General features: G+C 52.0%; 1 protein-coding gene across 11 annotated transcripts in view; it reads right to left on the reverse strand.

Moving 5' to 3' along the window:
- Positions 1-3,032: 3,032 nt before the first annotated feature.
- LOC105464318 (EF-hand calcium binding domain 6) overlaps positions 3,033-21,579 on the reverse strand; it is a 308,413-nt gene continuing 289,866 nt past the window's right edge. For all 11 annotated transcript variants that reach the window (XM_011712104.2, XM_011712099.2, XM_011712096.2 and 8 more), the window contains 5 exons: positions 14,954-15,184; positions 12,305-12,473; positions 9,596-9,780; positions 5,074-5,223; positions 3,033-3,232 (listed from right to left, as the gene is read on the reverse strand). In XM_011712104.2, the coding sequence (XP_011710406.2) occupies positions 3,110-3,232; positions 5,074-5,223; positions 9,596-9,780; positions 12,305-12,473; positions 14,954-15,184 (858 nt within the window). In that variant the 3' untranslated portion in view covers positions 3,033-3,109. The remainder of the gene's footprint in view (positions 3,233-5,073; positions 5,224-9,595; positions 9,781-12,304; positions 12,474-14,953; positions 15,185-21,579) is intronic.

A 21,579-nucleotide genomic window follows, 5' to 3' on the forward strand; every position in this document is an offset into this window, starting at 1 on the left:
CTCATGATCTGCCCACCTAGGCCTCCCAAAGCATTGGGATTACAGGCATGAGCCACTGCGCCCAGCCCCATATTAGACCATTTTATACTGTCCCACAGCTTTTATATATTCTGCAATTTTTCCTCACTCTTTTTCTCTCTTCATTTAGGTTTAGATACATGCTATTGACCTATCTTCAAGCTCACTCATTCTTTCCTTGATTATGTAGAATCTACTGACAAGCCTGTCAAAGGCAATCTTCATCTTTATTACTGTTTATTTATTTTTTATTTTTTATTTTTTTTTTCTAGCCTTTCTGGTTCTTACAGTTTTCGTCTCTCTGCTGAAATTGTCTGGTCATGTGTTGTCTTTCTTGTCCATTAGAACTCTAACACGTAAACCGTTATTTAAACATTTTTCTAGTGGTTCCAAAATCTGTCATGTCTGAGTCTGATTCTTATGATTGCTTTGTCTTCTCAAACTGTGTTTTTATAATTGCCCTTGGTATACCTCAGAATTTTTTGTTGAAAGCCAGACATCTGTATAGCAGGGCCCAGCAAACTTGCTCTGTGGAGGATCAGATGGTAAATATTTCAGTCTTTGAGGTCCACATACATGCAGTCAGTTGCACTTCTTGTTCTTTTCTTCCTTACTCTCATTCTTCTTCTTTCTCCTCCTCCTTCTTCAACCCTTAAAAATGATGGACCCACAAGGCTGCTGAACAGGTTCAGACTAACTGTACTGACTTAGCCTCAGGAAGTCAGGAAAGCTTCGTGGAAGAGGTGGCTTTGAGAGTTTTGAAGGAAGATTCAGCATTTCCTGAGGAGTACATGGAAGAATTTGCTGGTGCCAAGTGTGAAGATATGTAAGAGCCAGCATGGGGAAGCTGAAGTCCAGCACACAGGATGGGATCTGGGCACCCAGCTGGGGCCTCCAATGCTGAGGCAGGGCATATGGGCAGGGCATCCATCTGCCCCTCACCACTCAGCCCAAGTCCTGCACATCTATAGTCACTGGGCGCTGACACTGTCCTGTTCCTTATCCTGAGTCCTGCGCACCTGTGCTCACCGGATGCTGGCACTGTCCTGTCCCAGCCTGAGTCCCGCACACCTGTGCTCACTGAGCGCTGGCACTGCCCTCTCCCGGCCTGAGTCCCGCACACCTGTGCTCACTGGGTGCTGGCACTGCCCTATTCTTCATCCTGAGTCCCACACACCTGTGCTCACTGGGTGCCGGCACTGCCCTATTCTTCATCCTGAGTCCCACACACCTGTGCTCACTGGGTGCCGGCACTGCCCTGTTCTTCATCCTGAGTCCCACACACTTGTACTCACTGGATGCTGGCACTGCCCTGTCCCGGCCTGAGTCCCGCATACCTGTGCTCACTGGATGCTGATACTGGCCTGTCCTCAGCCTGAGTCTGGCACGCCTGTGTTCACTGAGAGCTGACACTGCCCTGCCTCTGGCCTGAGTCTCAGGCTGGTGCCCCCGGCCCTCACAGGCCTTCCTTATTCTGGACTGAAGCCTCTCTCATGGGAACATCTGCTGCCCACATGCCCAGGTCCCACAGCAACGGTGACACATGTGGTCCCACCATCTCTACAGATGAGGATGCTGAAGGGATGGGGCCTGGTACGAAGTCACACGGAGGAGCAGCTGGGGTCCAGGGCGTCTCTGCCCCGTAGCACTGCATGGCCCTCTTGATACGCCTACTCAGGGTCCCCTTCCCTTTCCCTGAACTTGGGGCTGCCTGAGCACCCCATTCCTCCTGCAGCAGTTCAGTCTGAAATGAGGAGGGAACTAAGGGCAGATGGAAACAAAGGTGACCCCAGGAAACATTTTCCTGGAAATAGGCCTGCATGGGCTGGGCGGGTGCCTCTCCTCCCAATCACACCCATCCAGTGCGCAGCTCTGCCACGCAGGGAGAGCTCTGCCCACCTCAGGGTGTGGCCTCATTTGGACCCTGTGCAGGGGCAGAGAAGGGGGCTTTGGTGGGCAAGGCCTGGGGCCCGGGCAGAGGGGAGGTGCTCCCCCCTGCACCCCTCTCCTGCCTGCTGCTCCCCAGTTCCTTGGAGAACTTTCCAGAAGGCGGCAAACACTGCCTGTGTCTCTCAGCTGCGTCCCAGTCCGTGAAAGCAGAGCGACTATTTTCAAACTTCTCTTGTCAAATCTGTCAGTTCCAAGGAAGGGCCCCCTCAGAACTGTCCCTGGTGGTGGTTACAGCCAGCGGCCACTAGGCTTGGGCTCAGGAAAGCGGAGGGAGGCCCAAAGCTCCAGGGGGTCTCACTCAGGCGTGAGTTGTTCTTCGTGGAGTCAGGCTGGCCAGCGTCCCTGAGCAGGACAGGGATGGGGTGGTCTGTGCCTGTGCCCCTAGGAGCAGACACACGGCCACCCGGACCGCAGCAGGGGGCTCAGATGTCCTCTGACCCAGGACCTAGGAAGCTGGGGGTCAAAGGAGGCAGCAGCCCTCGGGTAATGGGGTGCAGGGCCCCAACTGCCCTGGACTGGGGGAGGCACCCGGCAGGGGCCATGAACAAAACCTCCAGAAAGTCCAACCTTTTAAGAATGTTAGCACTGGCCAGGCGAGGTGGCTCACGCCTGCAATCCCAGAACTTTGGGAAGCCGAGGTGGGTGGGTCAACTGAGGTCTGGAGTTCGAGACCAGCCTGGCCAACATGGCAAAACTCTGTCTGTACTAAAAATTCAACAATTAGCTACTCAGGAGGCTGAGGCAGGAGAATTGCTTGAACCCAGGGGGCGGAGGTTGCAGCGAGCCGATAGCACCACTTCACTCCAGCCTGGGCAAAAGAGCCAAACTCCGTGTAAAAAAAAAAAAAAAAATGTTAGCATCAGTAATTCTTTTATAGTGTCAAGAATCATTCTTGCAAAGACTATTTGTTCAGACTAACAAGTGAGAGTGCCCAAGACATAGTGGTAGCACCTGGTGCCTGGAGAGCAAGTATCCTATGTCAGAACCCAGGGCAGCTGTGCCTACCCCCGACCCAGAGAGAGGCGGGCTGGGCTTGGGCTTTGCTTTTTTGAAAATTCATGAAATCCCCAAATTATAGGATTTTATTAGTCTTGACACAGGCCCTGTGGCTGTCGTCCCGCTGCGTGCATGGCAGGGGTGTCTACTGGAGGAACGCCCGGAGGAAGTCATTGTAGGAAATGTTTGAAGACAGCGTCTTATCGTAATACTCCAGAATATGGAAGAACTCTTCCTCAGAGAGGTTGATGCTGTACTGTCTCAGGACCTGGAAGACACAGAAAAGGGGCCTCTGAGGCTTGTTTGGGGCCCTAGGTTAAGGAGGCAGGTTGCCAGGAAGGGGCTGGGGGACACGTCCACCTGGTCACCAACCCCACTTCCGATGTCACCCTCCCATCTGTGCACTCTCTCTATGCCCTCTCAACCTCTGCCCAAACAGGAAGCAGCCCCCGAGGGCAGCCCCGTGTGCATCTGGGAGTGAAACGGGAGGAGATGGGAGGTTATTAAACCTTTGCCTCCCTGAGGGGCTGAAGGCTGTTCAACATGTTCAGACAAGGTTGATGGTCAGAGAGGTGGGGGCTCAAGGGGAGACCAGGCCATGCAGCTCTAACTTGGGGCGGGGCCTCAGGGTGCGCCCAGGCAGCGAAGGGCAGGGTCAGTGGGTGCTGAGTGCAGAGAGTTGCTGTGATGAGACCGTAACACAGCCTGGAGCAGAGCCTGCTGGTGGTAAACCCAATACTGACTGCTTCTTCCTCTTCAGTTACAGAGCCTGACTTTCTCCCAGGCTCCTGTGTGTCCAGCTAACCAGGAACATGTCTCAGCCTCTCTTGCATCTAGGTATGTTCTGGCCTGAGAAGCCAAGTAAGAATGTTATGTAGAACACCCATGAAGCCTCCTTTAAAGGAGAGGGGCATGCCCTTTTTCTCTCCTGCTTTTCTGCAGACTGCCTGGAATATGGCTGTGATGCCGGGGCTCCTGCAGCCACCTTGGACCATGAGGTGGCCTACAGGAAGGAAGCCAGGAGTTGAGAACAGCAGAGCAAAAATGTGGTCCCTGATGATTGTCCAGCCACCACACCAGTTCTGACTTTCCTACCTCTGGACTTCTTTTATGTGGGAGTGAAACAGACTTTCACCTTAAGCTGCTATCTTTTGCCCCATTATGTGAAGCTGAAACAAATCCTGACAGACCCTCATAATATATAAAGATGAGGTCATACATTTCCTATCCATATTTGCGTTATAACTTGTTTCCAGGAGGAGACTGGAAAATGGGCTAAATGGCCCAGAGGTCCCATGGGGCTGAGGTCAGTGGGCCTGGCTGTTGGGCCCCATGGGATGAAGGCAGAAAAGGAAGCTGAGCCTGGTGTCTGAGACAGCCCCTCAATTACACCATCTGATCTGCGACTCTGTGGAGGGCAAGGTTTCTTTTGCCCCCTTCCCAGCACCACACCCGAATTCCTGGGAAGTTGCCAGAAGGGAATAACAGAACCTGCCCTCCTTCCTTCCTTTCATTGCATGGGGCATAGGGAGGATCCCTGACTGACATTTATACTTAACCCCGAAGGAAAGAGCAACATGAATGTGGATTGGAAAACCACTGCAGGGCGTTTGTTAGGCTAGGGGGGTGGGACATGGAGGGCACCCAGGGACATCGAGACAGATGCCCAATCGTGGAGCCCCACTGTGCACTGCAGGGGTGGGGCTCACTTTGCAGGCCCCTTGGGAGGTCCAACATAGGTCAGAGATGCTCTTCAGAGCCTGCAGGAGAGCCCAGATGTGGGGTGAGGGCTCGGAGCAGCAGCAGCAGCAGTGATGGTTCCTTAAGGAACCTGGGCTCAGGCACTGACCCTGAGGAGCTGGCCGTGGAGGTATGGGGCATCCATGCAGGGCTCCAGAAACCTTTGGGAAGCAGAACCTGAGGTCTGAAGGTGAGAGGCAAGTGGACTCAGGCCTGGATAACTTGGGGGTCCCAGGGAAGTGAGGTCTGAAACAGCCAGGTCACACCGGGCCTTCGATAGGGGTTGGAGGGTTCCCCATTAGAAGTTTCTGGCCACTGGCATTTGGCAGCTGCTCCCTGCAGAGGCACTGAGCATAGAGCTGTGCTCACCGTCCTGAAGTCTGCCACGCTTAGCAGCCCCGTTCCAGCCTCATCATAGCTTTTGAATGTGCGACGCATCGGCCTCCAGCAGTGCACAATTTTGGGCTGAATACGCAGCAGAGCAGAGTAAAAAGATGACGTCTCAGCGCCGGAGTCTTTCTAAACACAAGACAAGAAGGGTGAGGAGGGAGCTTTCGAATGGGAGGATCGGGGTGGGCTCCTCCTCGTCTCTGCCTCACCCAGCCCTGCTCTGTCTTCACCTCCCCACCTGCTCCACTGGCTCTCAATCTGGGAGGGAGCCTGCCAGCAGAACTCGTAACAGATGTGCACCAGCCCCCTGACCATTACGCGTCGATGTGTGGGCTGTTTAAAAACATGTATTAAATCAGCCATCTCATTTACACCTCCCCACCGGCAACCCGGAAAGAAGGCAGGTCTCTATCCCCACTTTACAGACTGAGAAATGGAGACTCGGGAGGTAAAGTGACTTGGGCTTTGACCCCAACACACTTCAGGCCACACCACCTCTGAGAAAGCAAGGAGATGGCCGGGCAGATACGGGCCAATTTGAAAATAGTTTGGGCCAGGCGCGGTGGCTCAAGCCTGTAATCCCAGCACTTTGGGAGGCCGAGTCGGGTGGATCACGAGGTCAGGAGATTGAGACCATCCTGGCTAACCCGGTGAAACCCCGTCTCTACTAAAAAATACAAAAAACTAGCCGGGCGAGGTGGCGGGCGCCTGTAGTCCCAGCTACTCGGGAGGCTGAGGCAGGAGAATGGCGTAAACCCGGGAGGCAGAGCTTGCAGTGAGCTGAGATCCGGCCACTGCACTCCAGCCTGGGCGACAGAGCGAGACTCCATCTCAAAAAAAAAAAAAAGAAAATAGTTTGAGGAAAAAAAGAGATTTCAGTCTGGGTTTTCTAGTAGGTTATTATAATGAACAGTGTTAAAAAAAAAATCACAAGGTTGTAATTATATCTAGTAATTAGAACACTACACTGTGATTACTTCATTTAGGTGCTATTAGATTGAAAACAAGATATTTGAACATGATTTAGCCCCAATGTGTTTGAATATCACAGAGGTGAACGGTAGGCAACAATGCGTAACACATCTTGGGAAAGTTGAATTTTAACACAACACTATGTAAGACAGGGTTAAGCTGCTTTCATTTTTCTACATCATTTGGCACCTATGATGTGAGCTCCCCAGGTACCCACAGTTTCATGAGCTGCCAATGTGCCCTGATCCACAGGTGGGGAAGAGAGGGTGTGGGGCTCCTACACCTAGTTTTCATCACAGTGATCACAGAGCAGGACCACCAGCCTGGCCAGAACCCCCACCTTTGACCCACCTTGTAGGGAGGGGCAGCGCTCAAGCTGCCTTCCCCCGAGGACATCTTTCGGCTGCCTAATGGGGTGCAGAAAGCTCCCAAATTACCAGAAAATGAAGTCAGCTTTTTAACTTCTCTGCAGGGAGACATTTGACCTGACCTCCACACTTACATGGTGGCGGCCTTGGCAGCTGCCAGAGGGGACGAGGGCTGTGACCAGGACCATGTTGGGGCCTACTCTCTCCTGGAAAGCGTTCAATCTCAATCCACAGTTCTCAATCCACGCCAGCCTGGTGCAGGGATTTGAGGAGGGGGCGGGGTGGGAGGACTCTTCTGAACCACAGAGTGGTGTCTTGGGAGGGGTGCGGGGAGAGGGCTGCAGTCTCTGTGGGCTGACCCGCAGCACCTAAAACGACCCCACTCGGACCCCAGCCTTGCAGGGTTGCTGAGGACGGACAGTGCGGCTGAAAGCCGGGGGCTGGGTGGCCCCTTTCACTGGGGAGGGCTCAGAAGGGGGCGCTGGTGTGCTCTTCCGCAGAAGCCCACGCGCCTCCTAGCGAGCCCTTAGAGCCCCACACATCTCCAGAAGGAGAAACTGAGGCCCAGAGAGGTGGAGGAAGGCTGGAATTGATGGAGGCCTTGCAGGCCATGCGTCTCCATATTCTCCACATTCTTGACTCCCGTGAGGATGGAATGGGGATAGTCTTTTCTCTGTGCACAGAAGAATTGAGCTGGCAGAACTGTCCTAAGTCATCTTCTTTTTTTTTTTGTAAACTTGGTCTTACCTTTTGATACTAGCTCCTGTTTGTCTAAACTAGAAGCTAGGCTAAGACAGAACCTGATTTTGCACAAAATTGCAAGTCTAGCTGTGAAGAAACTTTCTGCATGGCCTCTACCTAACTCTGGCTGGATTAACCCACTCTCCATTCCCTAGAGTCCCACCACGGTGGCCCAGGCAGGCGTGGCCCTTGGGTGGGGTGAGTGGGAGCGGGGCAGGTGGGGAGCGGGGCCAGGTGGGGGTAGGACCAGGGCTGTCAACCCCACACTTCTGGTCCCTCCAGCTGGGTCATAAGGTGGTCGGAATCAGCTGTGTTTGTTCCTCAAATCAACAGCACCAGATGTACTTGTACTTGTTATTTAATTCAACGTAACCCAATTCAGTGTTAATTCAGTACTAAAAACACGTTTTGGCTTCGTGTTTTGGAAGGGCTGGAGCTGATGCCGTGATGGCACTGGGTGTGGGTTTCAATTGTGAAATTGTAAGTGGCTGAGAATCAAAGGTAAAAATCTAGAAGAACTGTGAACCCTACAGCTGCCCTTTTTTTTTTTTTTTTTTTTTTTTTTGAGACGGAGTCTCGCTCTGTCACCCAGGCTGCAGTGCAGTGGCCGGATCTCAGCTCACTGCAAGCTCTGCCTCCCGGGTTCACGCCATTCTCCTGCCTCAGCCTCCCGAGTAGCTGGGACTACAGGCGCCCGCCACCTCGCCCGGCTAGTTTTTTGTATTTTTTAGTAGAGACGGGGTTTCACTGTGTTAGCCAGGATGGTCTCGATCTCCTGACGTCGTGATCCACCCGTCTCGGCCTCCCAAAGTGCTGGGATTACAGGCTTGAGCCACCGCGCCCGGCCAACAGCTGCCCTTTAAGTGGCTTTAGGTTTTCATTCCTCTTCAAAGAAACAGAAAAACTGTAGAGGATGCATGGTGGGTGTAGTTTCCACCGAAAATGATGACGAGAGACGCCATCCACCACACACACTCAGAGGAAAGGGTCTGGCCCCATCTCAAATGGCTGGTGGATGAAGACCCTTTTAGTTCCAATGTTGACCAGTGCTGTGACCCACCCCACCCCTCACTTTGTCTTTTGGGTTAACTGACCAGGCACTGCCTCCAGGGCGCTGTATGAGACCTTGGTCACACAGATGCCTCTGGGAAGAGCCCCATAACCAGGTGTCTGCCACCTGGACAGCTGGAAATCCTGGGATCTAGGCTGCTGCTTCCCATTCTGGGCCCTCCAGACCCTTATAGGGTTCTAAAAGGAGAGGAAGAAAATCTTAAACTACTTCCAAGAAGGTACATTTCTGAGCTGTTTTCAGTATCCCCAAAGCCTGGTAGAGGCCTTGTCTTTACCGCAGCCCTTGCCTCCCAGGTGCGAGCCCCCAGCACACAGGCTTCGGGCCTCGGGCCCCCTTCAACAGACCCTGGCTGTCCCATGCTGACCTGACAACTGCCTGGCCCTCTTTAAGTGACGGAGGAAATGGGGTGACTAAGTATTGCTCATGTATCACATGCGAATAGAGATCATCTGAGTAGGGTCTATGGGCAGGTGGCAGCAGGGCCGGGGACATTTCACAGATGAGTCCTGGCTGGAAGCAGGGCTGGGCTGGGCTGGGCTGGGCTCTAGCCTCCTAGAGTCTCTTGAGTCCACCTTTTCTGTGAAGCTAGGTGATCTGCAAGTGCAATGAATTACCAAGAACGGGGCTGGGTGTGGTGGCTCACGCCTGTCATCTCAGCACTTTGGGAAGCTGAGGTGGGTAGACTGCTTGAGCCCAGGAGTTTGAGACCAGCCTGGGCAACATGGCACAAGTCTGTGATATGGCTTGACTTTGCGTCCCCACCCAAATCTCATCTCAAATTGCAATCACCAGTTGTCAAGGGAGGGACCTGGTGGGATTGGATCACGGGGGAGGTTCCCCCTTGCTGTGCTTGTGAGAGTGAGGGAGTTCTCATGAGAGCTGATGGTTTTAAAAGTATCTGGCAGTTCCCACTTCACTCTCTCTCTTACTTGACACCATGTAGGACATGCTTCCCTCCCCTTCACATTCTGCCATGGTTGTAAGTTTCCTGAGGCCTCCCCAGCCATGTGGACCTGTGAGTCAATTAAACTTCTTTCTTTTATCAATTACCCAGTCTCAGGTAGTATCTTTACAGCAGCGTGAAAATGGACGAACACATCCCATCTCCACAAAAATACAAAAATTAGCTGATTGTGGTGGCTCGTGCCTATGGTCCTAGTTAGTTGGGATGCTGAAGCAGGAGGACCACCTAAGCTGGGAGTTCGAGGCTGCAGTGAACCGTGAACCACTGTTCTCCAGCCTGGGCAATAGAGTAAGACCCTATCTTGAAAAAAATAAAAATAAAAAAATAAAAATGAAAGCGCCCCTTTCCTCTTGGCCCCACATTTCCCGCGGATGGACAACATACCATTTTGTGTGCGTTCTGGATCTTCATCCTCTGCATCAGCGAGCTTTCCTTTGCTTTCAGCAGGAGGACACAGCTCTGAATGAAGTCGCAGTATGCAAATTTCCCGTTGTTCTTTAAGTCGTATTTTATAATGAGCTGCTGACACTCCTCTTTGCTTATGTCCAGGTTGAATTTCTCCACAAGAGCTACAGACAAAAATGGCAGTTTAACTGGTGGCGATTCATTCATTCATTCATTCATTCATTCATTCATTCATTCTTCACTCATTCATTCAACACTTGCTGAGGCACCTTCTCTGCTTCAGGTCCTGGCTTGGTCCTCACATCAAAGAACTCCCGGTTGGTGGCTGGACATATGTGGAGACAGACATGCGACAAACTAAGTGCTGCAGGGAGGGGGCCCTGAGTCCCACTGGCCCACACTGTCCTGTGTTTGCATGGTCACAGCTTATGGACAGAGACTACGGGAGCTACGACCAAAGCGCAGAGAGGTAGGTGAGGGGCCGTTCTCCGCCGACTCAGGGCAGAGCCAGGTGTGCGAGGAGCAGGGGAAGGTTCCCTGAGGTCTTAGTGAGCATGGCCAGGGCTGGACTGTGGGGAGGGAATTCCGACTCGGCCCTATGACCAAGCATTTCCTAACAGCACCGGAGACAAGCTCTCTAGTGTCTGTTATGCCAGGCAAATTCCCACTTTAAGTTTCCATTCCAATGATGATCTAAAAATACATAAAACTTATTCTGGATACAGGGACCACCTTTAGGAGATAACAGCTGTGCAGCCTCAGGGGTTGAGTCTGGCTTTCTGACCAGGTGCATGTGGATGCTCCACGGGGAGTGCTGAGGGTTGCCGGGAGGCTGGCCCACCGGAACCTCTGAACAGCAAGGCTCACACCCCATGCTTGGCACTCATCCTTGTGCCGCATTCTCCTGCCAGTTGTAAAGACAACACTTCTCTGGGAGTGACAACTCATAATGGAAGGAGGCTTATGTAAGATAAGATTTGAGTCTAAGTTTCATAGACTAGACTTTGCTTTGACATCCTGAGAGAACAGAGTGTCAGGGAATGGAATGCCGTGTGAGTTGTTGAGGCAAATGAGGAAGGCCCGCGGAAGCCAACCCCAGGCAAACGACACCTGCATGCCAAGCCAGGCCAAGAGAGGCTGCTGCACATTCTAGAAGCAGAGGTTTCTTTGCCCTTGCACAGAGGGAAGTGGCAGCAGGTCATGGTGCCCTCCGGGACACAGCGGGGGCCCACGGAACCCCAAGGAACTGGCCCATACATGCCTCTGATGCTCCGACTCACAGAAGGCCATCAGCAGTGAGGAGAACATACAGAATGACCTTTGGAAAGCAGTTGGCTTTTTTTGACGGTATTGAAGTTTGGATGTGTGACTAACGTCTGACAAGCCTATCACAATAACCGAGCAGGGGCTGAAATGAGTTCATGGTTAAAAAGAAAAAACCAGCAATAGCAATAAGGACAGTGACACAGTGAAGACTTATCACTCTCAAAATCAAAGAATTAACTAAAAAAAAGGGGGGAACTCCAATGCATACAACAACCAACATGCGTGTTTTGGCTTCAGCAAAACATGTTACATTAAATCAGTGGAACAACATTTGAATATTACTGATTTCAGATTTTTTTATACTTAATTTCCAAGTGTTTTTTTTAATAGGTTCTAACTGAAAGAGTTTACACTTGGTTTCATTTGTGCATTTTAAAGCCATGATTATGATAAATGTAATTTATATTAATATTGGAAGCTCTCAAAGAAAACATTTTCCTTTAAAAGGAGTCTGTATATTAGTCATGTATGAGGGGAGCTAAAAAGCCAAGGAGTGACATGGTCAGATGTATTTTCCCATAATGTAAATGTTGCATCAACAAGATGTAACTGGGCCAGGTGCGTTGGGTCACACCTGATCCTAGCACTTTGGGAGGCTGAAGTGGGCAGATCACTTGAGGTCAGGAGTTTGAGACCAGCCTGGCCAACATGGTGAAACCTGTCTCTACCGAAAAATACAAAGACAGTCAGGCATGGTGATGCATGCCTGTAATCCCAGCTACTTGGGAGGCTGAAGTGGGAGAATCACTTGAACCCAGAAGACAGAGGTTGCAGTGAGCTGAGATCATACCACTGTACTCCAGCCTGTGTGACAGTGAGACCCTGTTTCTAAAACAAACAAATAAACAGAAAAAAACCCCAAAACAACAAAAAACAAAAAAACCAAGACGCAACATTTACTGGAAGTATAAATCCCACTGGTTTAATTTTCAAAGTTTATGAAAGGATACATGCTGAAAAACAAAACAACATCAAAGAGTGGATGTTGATGGGAATGGAGCCCCAGGAGTGTCCCCTTCATCTCGCCCTCCTCCACCTTTTCCATTTCCTTCTGCATTCAGAGTCTGTGAACATTCACACTCTGCCCAGGGTGGCAACCACTGTGATTTCCAAAGCTCAGAGTTTGTGCAGCGCTGACTTTACCATGCAGATGGGCCCCCTGCTGGGAGGGCCGGGTGGTCGGAATCCTCCTCCCTGGGCACCTTTGTTTAGTCAACTGCGCAGCCCACCCAGAAGTTCCCACCGGTTTCCTGTTCTGCTGCTCCCTGGCCTCCACCCGGGTGTGGCTTTGTGCCCAGTGGGAACAGCCTCTTGCCACAGGGGCTGACGACATATCACCAAGGGGATAGAATCAAAACGAACCCAGGAACTCGGAGGCGCTGATGTCCCCCTGTCTGGCCACGTCCTTCTCCTTGCATTCTTTCAGGAGCTGGCGCCAGCAGCCCTGGATTCTCTTCCGGAGCCTGCTCTCTATGGGATCACAGTTCTGCAAGGGCGGAGTGCCCGGGATCGCAGTGGTGCTCGCTGCAGTCTAGCAGGGAAGAAAAGAAAAGGCTCTTTTCACTTAAGATTTAAAACGGAAGTCATCAAAAATACCTCACTACCTCCAGTTTTGAGGTTCACAATTTTAGAGGCAGAATTAGCCCAGAAATAAAATGAAGAATAAAACATAGATGATGATTTTACAACGTAGCTTTTATTTCCATTGGTGGGTTATATGTACTTGTGCCAAGCCATAATAAGCAAAATAATTTTGGAAATAACCACATAGCTAAGGTTCAAATCTACACAGATATGACATAAACATATTCCTGGTGTGTGTGTGTGTGTGTGTGTGTGTGTGAGAAGTGACAATGGCATATTTTTCACTGGTGGAAGAGTCTTATCCAAGAAAGGGATTTACTTGTTGTGGGCACGAGATATCCAATCTGTAAACATTCACAGAATATCTGTTATTTTGACATTATGTGGACCGAGTATGAGGTCGTTCTTTGCTTTATTGTATTTTGTTTAAAAACAAGGGAGTGGATCTAATCTAGCCCAGGTTTTTCTCCTGAAGGCCCCCTTGACAAGTGGTTATCTAAATTAGTAACTTATGCAATTCAATTGGATTCCTGGTTTTTCTCCCAAATCCCCAAGCCTCCTGCATCTCAGTTGATAATTAGGTCCTTATTCCAGTTGCTCAGCCTGAACCCTTAGAAGTCTTGCTTGACTCTCCCTCACCCTCTCCATCCCACATCTGATCCCTCAGGAAATCCTGTTGGCTCTACCTTGAAGATACATCCAGAGTCTCCCCAGCACCCCATCCCAAGCCACCATCGCCTCTGTTAGACCTCCTCACCGACCCACACACCCAGCATCCACAGTGTTTTTTTTTGTTTTTTTTTGAGATGGAGTCTCGCTCTGTCACCCAGGCTGGAGTGCGGTGGTGCAATCTCGGCTCACTGCACCCTCCGCCTCCTGGGTTCACAACATTCTCCTGCCTAGCCTCCCGAGTAGCTGGGACTACAGACACTCACCACCATGTCTGACTAATTTATGTATTTTTAGTAGAGATGGGGTTTCACCATGTTGGTCAGGATGGTATTGATCTCTTGACCTCATGATCCACTCGCCTCGGCTTCCCAAAGTGCTGGGATTACAGATGTGAGCCACTGCGCCCAGCCCCAGGGTGTTCTTTAAAGAGTCCCTTAGATTATGTCACTTTGCTGCTTAAAAACAAGCAAAGGCTCCATACCCCTCAAGTGAATGCCAAAGTCCTCATCATAGCCTCCAGGCCTCCAGCCTCCTACTGTTGCTGTAACAGATTTCCATGAATTTAGTGGCTTAAAACAACACCAACTTATTATCTTTACAGTTCTGGAGGTCAGAAGTCTGAATTGGGTCTCACTGAACTAAAATCAAGGTGTCCAGAGGCTTCCCACACTCCTTGGGTTGTGGCCCCTTCCTCTCTCTCCAAAGCCAGCAGCATTAAGTGGAATCTTTCTCAGATTGCATCTCTCTAACCCTGAGCCTTCTGCCTCTGGATTCCCAGTTAAAGACCCATGTAATTACCCTGAGCCCACCTGCATACTCCAGGATAATCTCCCCAAAGCCAGCTGATTAACAACTTCAGTTCTGTTTGCTACCTTAACTTCCCTGGCCATGTAAGACAACAGTCACAACTTTCAAGGATTAGGACACAGGCATCTTTGGGGTGCTCCTGACCCCCTTCCTTCTGCTCTACCTACCGCCTTTGAATGTAATAAATACTTATACATACTGCTTTTCTTGCCTATTATCCCCTAAAAGAACACAAACTCCACAAGAGCAGGAAGCTTAGTTCATTCTCAGCTTTAGAAAATACCCAGCACACAGTAGGTGTGCAACAAACTTGCATGGAGTTAATGAGAATGGACTAGCCAAGGTCAAGGACACGCACAAGGATGGTGGCTTCATGTGCATGGTGTGGCATTCTCTCAACCACCCTGTCCTGAGACGTTGCCATCCCTTCCTGCAGACAAGAAAAGAGCCTTGGCGAGCCTAGGCACCTTCCTCCATCCCAGGCCTGGGGTGGCTCAGCCAGGGCTCCAGGCAGTGTAATTTGACAGGCCTGGGCTTAAAATCAGGTCGCTCCACGTCCGAGGGACCAAGATCACATGAGAATGCCTCTTAGAGCCTCACTTTGTTCAACTGGAAAATGGGTATAACTTGCCTCAAGGGACGGCGGCCCGCAGATGACCACAGGGCCTTGCCTTCTGCACAGAGGTGCCGGCAGCACCACTGCACTGCCGCCAGGTGCCTCCTGCCCTGCTTCTCGCCCCCTTTCCCACCTTGCACCCACTCTTGCCTCCTTTCCATCCCACTCCTCCACCGTTCCTATCCCCATGTCTGCCCCCTCCCAGGGATTGGATGCTAAGTACCCGCCACTCAACGCCAGGCCACACCAGGGCCCCCGAAGTCCCTGTCCCAGTGGGATTTGTGGACGTGGCATGAGGCGGCCTGGGACACGGGGCAGGAAGGAGAACTCACACAGGGGTGACTCTGCGACTTTGACCCTGGTCTCAGCTCCTGATTGGGCAATGAGAGGGCAGATCTGATGCCTTCCGAGACGTCGGGGACACTGCTCCCTCTCTGGGCCGCGGCTGAGTCACCAGTGGCTGTTGGTGTGGCTGCTCTCTCGGAACTGAACCTGCTCAAGAAGTCCAGGTATTTCAGCCTCCCCTTGGCATTGACTGGCATCTCGTTCCAGAGCCTGTCAAACTGGAGAAGGAGCAGAAGTCATTTCTCAGGTGTCAGTGCAAACACAGGCAGCGTCTCACCTGTGCCAGAGAGAAGTGGGACGGGCCGGCCTCGCAGGAGGTGAGCGCTCACGTGACTGGTGAAGAAGAAAATTTAAAAAATAAACGCCCATTTGGCCTTCGCTTGGCGGAGGCCTCAGGAAGACTCTGGAAAAGCAAAGACAAGAGGATTATTCATGGCTTCTGCAGGACATTTTTTAATTGAATTGGGCCCTCAGTGAGCACTTTAAGGCCATTAAATCTTGTGATTAGTCACAGTGCCTGAGCTGCAGTGTATTCGAACATTTGGGAGAAAATGCAAATCAGAGCCTCCACCCACCTTCGTCCCAGGGAAGCCCAGTCAGACTCATTTCTCACCCTTCCAGGTACACCTGACTTCTGCAAACAGCTCACCAGGTGACGCAGCCCTCAGCCCCTGCATTTGCATCCACGATTTATTTCACCCTAAGGGCAAAAAATGTCTTCACACAAGATGAAAAGGGAGGCATTTGGAAAACCAGGGAGCGGTTTATGGCTTTGTATTTTTGCTGTCTGATGCCACAGACTGTATCATAAACCACACACCATGCAGATAGAACAAAATGACTCAATGCATCCTAAACGGGCCATTTTGGTGACTGGAGGGCTTTCAGGGAGCCAAGAAGAAGTGGCTCAAGCCTGTAATCCCAGCACTTTGGGAGGCCGAGGCGGGCGGATCACAAGGTCAGGAGATCGAGACCACAGTGAAACCCCGTCTCTACTAAAAATACAAAAAATTAGCCGGGCGCGGTGGCGGGCGCCTGTAGTCCCAGCTACTCAGGAGGCTGAGGCAGGAGAATGGCGGGAACCCGGGAGGCGGAGCTTGCAGTGAGCTGAGATCGCGCCACTGCACTCCAGCCTGGGCAACAGCGTGAGACTCCGTCCCAAAAAAAAAAAAAAAAAAAATAGAAAGGCAACTCCTTCCTACTTGATTTTTGTACAGCCCCGAAAGCCCGACAGAGCCCCAGCCTCCAGCACAGCTGATGGAGAGGCAGCCTCCAGAGAGGTGAGGGGAGGCTCAAACCCTGGTTCCTTCCTTCCCATCCTGCGCTTTCCCCTGGAACCCCGGGCTCTGCCAGAAACAGAGCTGCTTCTGGGTCTCCACTGGGGTTTTCCAAAGCAAATTAGAGTGACTGTCTTGGGCTTGATTTGAATCCTCAGAAGAAGCAGGGAGGGGTACGGAAGTTGGGGTTGGAGGGGTGCAAAGTCAGAAAGGTTTAGTTTGGGACAAGGTTCTCAATTTATCTTTTTACTTTTTATTTAGAAATAACTAGAGACTTGCAGGAGGTGACAAGGACAGTACAGTGAGGTCCCTGCACCCTTCCTGCAGTTGCTCCCAAGGCTCTGTCTGAAGTGAAAACAGCAGAACCAGGAGGTGGGCATGGGCGCAGTGCAAGGGCAGTCTGACGTCATTTTACTACACGTGTAGATTCATGCTGATTGCATTCTGACCAACGAGGAAAAACCATTCAGTGGGGAAGTGAGGGGACCTTGAGGATGTGACTTCGGCATCTCAGACCTCACCAGCGCCAAGTGTGGTAACCCGCCAGACAGGAATCAGCTCCGCCACCTCTGTGAACTCCAGGACCATTGGCCAAAACCACTGGGCAGACAGCCCCCCTGACACCTTCCCTCGTGGTGCCGAAACCGCCTCTGCAGGTAGTGTCTCCCCTACCGCTCCCGGCCTGGAAGCTCCCTGCAGGGTCCTCTGAGAATCAACTTTAAGTGTCAAACATCTGGCAAAGGGGCATACAGCAGGTGCTCACGGGAAGCTCCCTGCAGGGTCCTCTGAGAATCAACTTTAAGTGTCAAACATCTGGCAAAGGGGCATACAGCAGGTGCTCACGGGAAGCTCCCTGCAGGGTCCTCTGAGAATCAACTTTAAGTGTCAAACATCTGGCAAAGGGGCATACAGCAGGTGCTCAATACATGATACATGTTTGCTCACTGGCTGAAGTTCCTAAGAGACTCACATGGTCAGACTGGTGAGACCCAGGGGAAGGATGCTTCAAGGTGAGAGCGATGGAAGGGGCGGCACCCTGTTCTGACCCCTTGTCCTGAGGCCCTCTCTCGGAGCAGAAGAGGACAAGCCCCGCAGGGGAGGACCCGGCAGCCTTGCGCCCTCCTGTTTGAGCTGGACTCGGAGCTGAGGAGGCGGAAGATCATGCCGTGAAGGATAAACACCAAGGGAGGTCGGTGTGTGTGTGACAAACGCCGTGAAAACGAAGCTTGGCGGGAGACAATCCCAGGGCTCCCACCTAAGGACCTCCTCTTCTAACAGGGTGGCTGGGGCTGGCCAACTCCCTAATTAAATTCTGTGGTGCAGGCTGGGTGCGGTGGCTCACGCCTGTAATCCCACCACTTTGGGTGGCCGAGGCAGGAGGATCACCTGAGGTCAGGCATTTGAGACCAGCCTGGCCAACAGGGTGAAACCCCATCTCTACTAAAAATACAAAAATTAGCTGGGCATGGTGGTGGGAGCCTTTAAGTCCAGCTACTCAGGAGGCTGAGACAGGAGAAGCGCTTGAACCTGGGAGGCGGAGGCTGCAGTGAGCCAAGATCACGCCATTGTACTCCAGCCTGGGCAACAGAGTGAGACTCCATCTCAAAAAAAAAAAAAAAAAAAAAATTCTGCGGTGTAGAGGAGGCCATGAGGGACCACAGGAATCCTATTTTCCTATTTTCACCCTATTTTAATTGAAGGGCCTCAGAATGGGAGGGTGGAGGAGGCATCACCGGAGGAAACAGCCCCTGGCCTGCACGTGGCCTCCAGTCTCCACGGAGGCACCTAGAACACCAGTGGGCCTAACGGTGCCAGGATGGGGGCTGACGGGCACCATGAGGCCGGACAGACACCAGGGAGACTGGATTCTGAAAAACTGCCAGCCAGTGAGCTTGACATGAAACGTGGGCAAGACACTGCTGGACTATGAAAGCGTCAAAAGCAAGTGAGTTTCATTAGCATGGTGAGGTCTATGCCTGCTCAATTGATTGTCCCATCTCCTTAAGCCACCAGCTGAACCCTGAGAAAGACACCACCATGGGTCCTGACTCTGCTTATGATGCAGAAAAGCAGCAAGAGAGGGCTACTTGCCATCCACAGGGCAACTCAGGCAACCTGCAGCTGCAGTACTTCCCAAGCCCATGAGCGCGGGCTCACAGGGAACCAAGGGAGGGATGGAATCCAGAGCTCCAGTCTCCAAGGACAGCCAGACATGCCACTGGCTCTCACCCCTGGCAAGGTGTGGGAGGAAGTGGCGGCAGTCACCGAGGAGGGGAGAAGAAGTCAGTTCATCTTGGAACAAATTCTGAAGGCCAGTGCAGGCTGCCGTGTCAGTCTAGGACAGCTGGGGGACCCAAGAACCAGGGCGACTCACAGCTGCCCCCCGCCCTTCTCATGCCTCTGCCCCCCTTCTCACACCTCTGACCCCCCTTCTCACGTCTCTGCCCCCCCTTCTCACGCCTCTGCCCCCCTTCTCACCTCTGCCCCCCTTCTCACGCCTCTGCCCCCCTTCTCACGCCTCTGCCCCCCTTCTCACGCCTCTGCCCCCCGCCCTTCTCACGCCTCTGCCCCCCCCACACCTCTGCCCCCCTTCTCACGCCTCTGCCCCCCCTTCTCACGCCTCTGCCCCCCTTCTCACGCCTCTGCCCCCCCTCACACCTCTGCCCCCCCTTCTCACGCCTCTGCCCCCCTTCTCACGCCTCTGTCCCCCCTTCTCACGCCTCTGCCCCCCCTTCTTACGCCTCTGCTGGTGCTCTGGATCCACCTGCAAGCCCGAGGTGAGAGAGTGTGTGGGGGCCCACTTCTACCCCCCATAGGATGTCGAAGCCTTAAGCTGCTGCGGAAACACACTCAACTCTCTGCCTCTAGGACAGGGGTAGGAACCCCTCCTTCCTCCACTGGGAACCCCACCCAGGCTCTGGGGGAGGGGAAGGATCAACATCCTTGCAGAATGGGCAGCAACCCCTTGGGCCCAGGGTCTACAAAGCAGAGGTCTGAGGGGACGAGCCCAATAGCCGCCAGAGACATGAGGCAGAGCGGGCTGGAAGGGGCTGGAGCAGTGAGAAAGCGTCACCCAAGGTCCAGGATGCCCCCACCCCGTCAGGAGCCCAGCACCAGCAAAGGCAGCAAGACAGGGAAAGGGACCCCTCCCAGGCAGGCACCGATGTGAGCTGAGGGTGGTGCAGGAATGCTGAGAAGACCCTCTGGCAGCCCCCATCCCGCACCAAGCCCACAGGCCTCTCTTCTGGCCTCTCCTAGTTTAGACATTTCTCTCTCCAACCTTCACCTCCGTGTCTTCACCCTCCTCCTTGAGACCAGCTCTGCGTCCACCCACCACTTTGTTTTACCCTATCCTTCATCCTGCCCAGCCCTCACCTCCCTCCTGAACAAAGCTTGGACCCCACACACCTGCTTCCTCACTCTCACTCCTCCCTCCCCAGCCTCCCCCTGAGCTTAGTGGGGAAGCTCCTGCTGTAACTGCCAGACACGCCCACAACCCTTCCCCAGTAAATGTCCCTTGCTGCTCTCTGTGGCAACCCCTCCACACCATTTTCTCTTCTTAAATATCCATGATGGTCCCCTCACTCTCAGCTGATAATTTCACCCCATATTTCATAGAGAAAACACACATTACATCAAATTGACTGCACCTATGCTCCTGCCCCGTAGCTATAGGAGGAGTTCTCGGCTCCTAGCCAGGCCACCCCTCCTCGTGTCTCTGGATGTGGCCTGCCTTCTTGAACTACAGAGGCTGGGCAGCTGAAAGCTCCTGTGCCCATTTTTCTCTGTAGCAGATTCAACAGACACAACTGCCTGCAAGGTGGAAGGAAGCAATGAGCCCGGGTGGTGATCAGCTCTTCTGGTCCGCCGGTGGCAGAGGGGTTTGGTCCCAGCCCCTTAGCACCACAGCTGCTGAGCTCTGCTGGGAGGCAGTGGCAGTGGGTTTCTTCTGGAAGAGCCTCCTGGTTGGGCTGGGTTTCTCTCGGCTGCCACGTTCTTGGATGTGGGGACATCCTCCCTGGTTCTCCAGCCCTTCCAGAGCTTCTGTAAGATCCTAATGCCCTTCAAAAAAACCTCTTTCTGCTTGAACTTGCCTGTGTGGATACTGCAATCTGCAACTAAGAACCCTGAACAATACACAAAGCAACAAAAAAGTCTGCAGATAAATCAGATAAAAAAGACATTCAGGGCCGGGTGCAGTGGCTCACGCCTGTAATCTCAGCACTTTGGGAGGCTGAGGTGGGCAGATCATGAGGTCAGGAGATCGAGACCATCCTGGCCAACATGGTGAAACCCCGTCTCTACTAAAAATAAAAATAAAAAATTAAAAAAAATTAGCTGGGCGTGGTGGCGGGCACCTGCAGTCCTGGCTATTCAGGAGGCTAAGGCAGAAGAATGGCGTGAACCCGGGAGGCGGAGCTTGCAGTGAGCCGAGATTGTGCCACTGCACTCCAGCCTGGGCGATAGAGTGAGACTCTGTCTCAAAAAAAGAAAAAAAAATTATTAATGATTATATTTTTAATTTCAAGGAAGTCTATATGTCTACTTAAATGAAAAAGTCTGACTTGTCAGTTCTGATATTATCTTGCTCCTTGCTGATTTTTAATACCAGTGTTTACTCCTTTAGCTATTTTATACATTGCTTTTCGTTCATTTTAATACACATGTCTACTTCTTTAACTATTTTACATATAATCCTGTTAAATTCTCTAGCTAATATAAAATATCTGAAGTCTAAATCTGTCTTAGCTTGTTTTTGCCAACTCATGTTTATGGTGACTTGCCTCTTCATGTGTTTAGTGATTTTTATTTCATGAACGAGCTTATATTTGGCTGAATTTAATCTGGGGGAAATCCCGAGGGGCCTGGACTGAGTATGATTTTCTACGCAGATGATTAGGGTTTGCTTCTTCCAAGTGCCAAGGATGCTGCCAGCCCGACGTTGCTTCAGTTCCTCCACCTTGGGGTTCCATGATGGAGAAACCAAAACGGTTTCACAGACTCCAGGCCATGAGCTCCAGGTCTGCGCCCAGCCCGGAGCTCAGCGCCGTGCAGGTTTTCCTCATCCAGCCTTGTGCTGAAGATACAGCCCATCAGGTAACCTGGCTCATTATGCCAAGAGCTCCAGGCCTAGAAAAATCTCCAGGCTAATTTTTTGTATTTTTAGCAGAGATAGGGTTTCACCGTGTTAGCCAGGATGATCTCGATCTCCTGACTTCGTGATCCGCCCGCCTTGGCCTCCCAAAGTGTTGGGATTACAGGTGTGAGCCACCGCGCCCGGGCCACTGATAAATTTTAAAACATACAATGTATAGATTAAGCAACAGATGAGACAC

Source organism: Macaca nemestrina, chromosome 15, assembly GCF_043159975.1.
Source record: "Macaca nemestrina isolate mMacNem1 chromosome 15, mMacNem.hap1, whole genome shotgun sequence".
Taxonomy (NCBI): domain Eukaryota; kingdom Metazoa; phylum Chordata; class Mammalia; order Primates; family Cercopithecidae; genus Macaca; species Macaca nemestrina.